General features: G+C 33.0%; 1 protein-coding gene across 1 annotated transcript; it reads left to right on the plus strand.

Moving 5' to 3' along the window:
- Window positions 1-842: 842 nt before the first annotated feature.
- Window positions 843-5,783, plus strand: LOC109619097 (uncharacterized). The gene is made up of 4 exons (XM_066074104.1): window positions 843-1,462; window positions 3,712-3,916; window positions 5,040-5,067; window positions 5,148-5,783. The coding sequence occupies exons 1-4, from the start codon at window positions 1,246-1,248 to the stop codon at window positions 5,406-5,408; spliced, it is 711 nt and encodes a 236-aa protein (XP_065930176.1). The 5' UTR covers window positions 843-1,245; the 3' UTR covers window positions 5,409-5,783.
- Window positions 5,784-6,890: the final 1,107 nt, after the last annotated feature.

Below are 6,890 nucleotides of genomic sequence, written 5' to 3' on the forward strand. Positions count from 1 at the left end.
CACACACATTCAAAAACAATTATTACGTGTTTGTATACCCTTTCATATTTCATATGGTTGGAAATTTTTAAAAATGCCTTTCATTTGATTTTGCATCTTTTTCTTTGTATACGTGTTAATGCTCTTTGAAGAGCCCTACTGAGTATTCTGAAGAAGAAGAAGAAGAAGAAGAAGAAGAAGATACATTAACATTTAATAATTACGTTAAAAATATAAAACTAGACAAGGGGTTAACGAACGGCTTTCCCCAAATTTATTTCAAAATTAATTAAATATGTTGACGGTTTATAATGATGAAATTATGGTGTACAGCTTCAAAATATTCTATTAATATTTTGTAAAAATACAGTACTTTTTTAATCATTTTACATCAAACTGATCATGTTGATTGCTTCTAGCTATCAATATATCATTGTTGCCGATCATTCCTTTAAAAGGAATACATGTACTTGTTTACTATCTATACCATTAATACTGGAAATGCCCAGAACCCGAACAGGCGTTTGTTTGATTTCTTCAACATACAACAAATACTCCTGTTACACAATAGTAGAACAACTTCATTTCTTCATGTACGCTCGCTTTTGTATCAAACTATCAATAAAATGCCAAGAGTTTCCTATCGCCGGCACGTAGCATCAGGGGTGGCCGGGGGGTGGGGGGGGGCACATTTTTGCGCAGCAAAGACTTAATTTTCTTAAATTTACATACAAAAAATTGAATAAACATGGAGTTGACCCCCCCCCCCCCCCTTTACTGTGACCATGTAAAAATTGAATTGAAAATAAGGAAATAAACTGTAAAAAGTATAACCCCCCCCCCCCCCCCAACGGATTATGCGATTGCTGTTGATAGTGGTAGAGGTTAATTTGAAGAAACTTGGTAATAAAGTGCATGTACCTTAATTGTACAGCTTAGTAACTCGTCCATTCGACTTATCTACGACTGAGTTTATATTGTCTTGACTGTTCATGTCGTATGTCCAACTTATTATCTCATACGCAAAACACAGTATCCCTACGTACGACTAAGTAAACGTAGTACATGTAGCAGACGCTTTCCTCATAGCAGAGGCCGCTCTCTCAATTTCTCTCATTTTATTGTAATAAATCTCATAAGCTCAATAGCGCACCTTGAAATACAAGTTAAATGACATAGATAATTATGTAGATAGGATAAATTATTCAATTGTTTTTTTTTTCATTTTTCACTTGTTACTTTTAAAAACATCTATGTAGGTGAATTATGCCAAAATCCGATTTTAGAAGATGTTCTCTACCTAGCTGCTGTAAATTCGTGTATATAACGGCTCCAAAGGACATCAACATCACGAGAATTATTATGTGGTCTTGCTCCACAAGACAGGATAAACAGCTTTATACAGTTTATTACAACAATAACCAATCCTCGCAGACTCTGTATGAGGACCGTTGTTGTTACGGTGACATCTATGTGTATTATGGTATGTATTATCGGTACAAACATGTTAATATCCAGATACATTGAACAATGTATTTCTTGTTCATTGATCTATTTGATGTTGTCTAGTCAATTTTAGAGACGATAAATAATCACAAGATTCGAGTGATTACTAGTTTGGATTATGAATCAAACATTTTCATTTAATATTTGAGAAAAAAAAAGTATCTATTCTAATGACCATTTTAACCATACTGGCACTGTGCCAGTTATCGGCTAAAATTTCTTGATATTTTTGGATAAATATTGACATACTTTAAATGGTGATTTCCTTGTTTATCCATTATATAAATTATATCATTATAAATTACTCAAAACGTTTTGTTTTTCTGCTTTTAGGCACGCCCCGAATTAACCTAATTAAGATTTACGGTAGATCTAGCAGTTATCGGCTTTGCGATAATAACATAATAAAATCCCTGTACATGTTGATTTGATACTCTGCATAATGTAATTTAAATTATAATATGCCCCTTTTTGGGTCAGACTAAAGGTAGTAGCTAGGGGTTATGTTACATAAACAAAACTCATAAACTCTTTGGTTTGTTATCATACGGTAATACACAAAATCGAAGACTTTTCAATACACAATTTTGGGCAATCATGCGTTTAACTGCGCTTTATATCTCTCAGAGTTTACTGATGATTTCCTTTTGTTTCTACATGTTTAATATATGTATTGATATTATGTCAAAATGAAGAATGTATATAATAACGTGTCACGAAGAGGTCATATTCTAGTTTTAACTCTTCACGGCACTTCCTCCACTGCTGAAAGTGCAAAGATGTAAATCAGCGGTAAACAATGACCGTTCAAGCTCATGGTTAAATCATATTCAAGAAAGTTTTCAAGCAAACTTATGAATTTTCTTTATTAGAAACAGACGACTGAATATTAAAAAATCTCGAATAGTCGCGTGCTATTAACCCGAACTCTCAGTTTAGCCAATAACTGGCCTTAGCCGATAACTGGTAATGTTTACAAATTATTGTCCAAGTTTTTCAACCAATCTGTCGTTGTAAAAAAAGTATGAAATTAAAGCACGCTAGGTTATGCATTATTATCCATTTGCATGAATATTTTAAACCAAAGTTGTCAGATTCAAAGTATCTGCCCGATGGTTAAATCGCCCTACAATTTCCGCCATGATGTCAATTAGTCAACTCGTTTCTGGGCACCCCGTTCTGGAATGTTCTTTCCATTAATACTAAAATCGTATTTAATTGTTCCATTTTATTAACTTTTTTAAATCGAAGTCCGATCCAAGGTATCTGCCCGCAATGCAAGATGAACTCGTCCTACACTTTTCGTTAATTAGTCAATCCGCGTTCTTAATTACCCGTTCTCGAAAGTTCTATCCCATTCTCTCACCGAAAGCGAATGGGTATCAAATCCAAACTAAAGAAACGAATTGACTCATTTTATTTATTCAACATTTGTCAAATCTTAACTTCTATGTATTCTCTAAAAAGGTAAATATTCACTCCTTACTACTAATATAATTTCATTGCAAGTATATATTTTGATTAATTGCGACTATACATGACTTGGATCCGCCAAAGCGTGTTCACCACCTTACTCTCATTTTTGGTATTTCGGGCTTGTTTATTGAAAATGAAAGTAGGTTCTTGATTAATTTCACAATAATAAATTATCAGATAAAATTCAATTATACCTTATGGACATCATCTAACACGTGTTGAAATAACAAAGGTGTAAGCAAGTACTCTGGTGCTGGCATTTTGTATTTCATTTGCAAAATGCCTTAATTTATAAATATAGATTTGGGTTAGGGTGGAATATCGAAACATTATTTTGGATCTTGCACAATTAATTAAACGTTAGTGTCATGTTTGTGGTATAATAAACTTATGAGGCGCATAGCAGTTATATTGCTAATAATGCAATTTAATAAAAAATATATGCTAAGATAGGGATCTGGAGCTGAATTGAATATAAAAAGGGAAGATTAATAAAACTGAAAGAGTTACTATCATACATCATCACGTACAGATAAAAATATTAGTTGAGTTGAGGGATTTGATTTGTCGTTTCTAAAATGTTTATAATTGAAACAAAGTCTACATAGGGATGGCGAAATATCGGACGGAAACAACTTGCAGTTTGTCACAAAGGGACTTAAGTGCCTTTTTTTTTTACATGACATTAAAATTTTTTTGTTTTATTTTCATAATAGTGATTTTTTATTCATACAAAATATTTCTGTAAAGATTATCTTCCCCACAAAAACCCAAGAACAACTTTGCCAACAACCAGAACAGGAATACGAGCCGCGTCTTCAACCCCTACAGGGACCCCTCCATCCACTGGTCCTCCAGAGGTCCCTAAGAATACTTTTGTACTGGTCATCATTTTTGTGAGTTTAGCATTGCTAATACTCCTGGGAGTCTGCGCACTGCTGTATAGACGCTTCAGGTACACGTCACACATTGCGTGCAATAATAAATTATTGGCTGCAAAATAACCATCAGGCTATATTGCTTAAAGAGGTTCGTTCCTCTGTTTTTGGGTAGCCATTTTAGGTCTCCTCTATTCTAGAAATTATGCATCATAAATTGATTCTACCAATAAATTCAAATTTTATAATGCCCATTAAACTATCTTGAAGAAAATAGAAATGGAAAAATTACATATTTTACAGAGTTTAATATTGCACTATATTTTGTGGTGGAAGGTTTTTATGTAGAAAATGAACATGTTTCATAACTCAGTTGTTTTTAGAGTACTGTCACTTTAGCTTCCTTATTTTTAGTGCAAACAAAGTTTCCAGATAGTTTTTGCATTAGGATATCTTCATTTTGTTACGAAAAACATAATTTAACAATTTTTCAATATTTCTATCAACACATATTGGCAAATTTAACTTATATTTCATACAATTCAAGGAGAAATGAATCCCAATTTTTGCCTAAAATCAGCTTATTTCATGCCATTTCTCAAATTTTACTTCATAGACCCACACCTTTTGTTTTATTTTCTGAAATTTTAAGATTTTTCTGACAAGTGAATCACTATTTGAGAAAAAGTTTGAGACTTTTAAATAATTTCATTACATGTTGAATTGGTAATGGATAAAAATAGCGTTTTATCAGTGCAAAAAGGTCAAAATATCAATTAGGTGAAGAAGTTGTAATATTTTTCTTTATGATAATTTTCATTTTAATTATTCTAAATAGTTTTGTATTTGGTGCCATAGGTTATTCCGATAATAAAATATAGAGGGAAAAGCGATTTATGTGCAATCTGCACTTTCAGTGCAGAAAGGTCTAAAGTAGTACTGCAGTACTAAATACACCGTAACGCCAAATAAAGCATATAGACCCCATCAATTATGGTAGATAGCTGATATATTTAGTCTGTTTAACAAACGATTTTAAAAGATACCACCAACATCCAATCTTGAGTATCCTACTTTGAGGTGAAAAAGCTAATCATCTAATCATACTGTTGTACGTGGTTCAGTAAAAATGATTAGAAATGTTAACCAATTGTTAACAGTACAAATTTTATTCATTTTTAATCAATATCTTTTTTCAAGGAAATCAAGGTCGGCACCGGTGGAAGAGGTAAGTACATTTGTAATGAAAGACATGAAACGTGTTAAAAGTTTAAAAATCATAATGTAACTTTAGGATATTTCTTGCAGTTTACAGACCATTGCGATTACATAGTTATTGAAGAATCTCGAATCACCACACACGATTACAGTTTTATTCAGGCGACAAACGGATACTATCCACAACAAGAACACAATCCGTACACAACAATCCTGAGTTCAACTACAACCTCCATTCCTTGTCAATCAAGTGAATACGAAACTGTTGAAATAAATATTGAACCTGAAAAGCTGCGTGGTGGGGTACATGTACCATGTCTAAAGATCCCATTTCCACCACCTTCTGGATAATATTCAATTCTATGTTTGTTTAAGTTGTAGAAAAAAGGGGAAAATATGAGGGAGGCTACACTACACAGCCCCTCTCCCCTCCCATGCCACTTACCTGATGAATTTTTGATACCAATCATTTATTGTACGTGCATTTCAACCCCAGAAGACACGAAAATTTACTTTACTTTGATATGTCTCTATCTAATAACCAAGCAGATGAATTTTATGACTTTTGTATAATTCTATTGTATAGCATGACTCATTTAATATAACATTTAAAAAATCGTATACTTAATTAATTGAAAGTACTTCCTACTTCCTACTATATACGGCATTTCCGTTGTATAGGATGACATTTAAACGCATAAAAACGATACCATGCTTTTGATAAATTTAGCACAAGAGTGAATAAATATGACATATCCTGATTAGTGTTGTGAGCTTGGATTGTTTTATTGTAATGGTTGACGCATAAATTAGAGATGATTTTGTACACCCTGTAACAGTAAATTTTGTTCTGGTTTATGATTTTGTCCTTCTAATTAATAATCAAAATACTGAAGTACTAAAAGCCGGACTCTTTTGGTGCATATTGTGTAGTAAAGAATGAAAATCTCTCTCTCTCTTTCTCTCTCTCTCTCTCATGCTTTTAATGTCGGCAAAGCGTCGGAGAGCGACCAAATTTTGTAAGCGGCTATAAACAAAAATATGTCTGTCTAGTAGAAAAAAATTCAACAGTTGCTGCCTTGAATTTTGCAACAAGCGTTATGTATTAGTATTCAATCCCCATTTCTTCAACGCGAAGCAAAGTAGTTCATGGAAATTCATGCGCATTGCATGTGTCCAAAAAGTTTTGTTTTTAATCAAGACACAGTATTAATAAGAAAACTAAAAAAAAGATAGATATTCTCTCTGAAATTAAAAAAAACAACAACAAAATGCCAACACTTTTGACAAAACGTGGCTCTTTCTGTAACTATTTGATAAAGCGGAAGCTTTTACTTTGACGCTGTTTGTTTTTTTGTTAACTTTTGAAATTGTGCTATTTATAGTAACATTGGCGATTTGCCCGCCTACAGCCCGGCTAAAAAAGATCAGAATGGGTGGACTTTGGTACAATAGACGATATGTACATGTATATGAAGGAATTAAGCAGATCATTTACATATCACGTGACTTTCACCAGTTGGGAGGGAAATGAAACCCGGTGATAATACAACTTACAAAATAGTCTAGTATCCCCCCCCTCCCCCACCCCCGCCACTGCGTTTTCACTTCGTTTTTAATTCCTCACCAGATTGCCAAACTCTTTTTAGTTTATAGTTCACAATAGAAGTTACAATTTTAATGAGTGCTTTTTACTCCTATATTGAGGAATAAGAAATGTTACACTAAATGGTTGTTTTAAGCTCTGACCCATTCTCTGATCTTTTATCATTTTATTCCAAAAATCTTTCCCCGACTGAGTATCGGGTCTTTTATTATAAATATGTCTTATAT

Source organism: Magallana gigas, chromosome 10 (genome assembly GCF_963853765.1).
Source record: "Magallana gigas chromosome 10, xbMagGiga1.1, whole genome shotgun sequence".
Classification (NCBI taxonomy): Eukaryota; Metazoa; Mollusca; class Bivalvia; order Ostreida; family Ostreidae; genus Magallana; species Magallana gigas.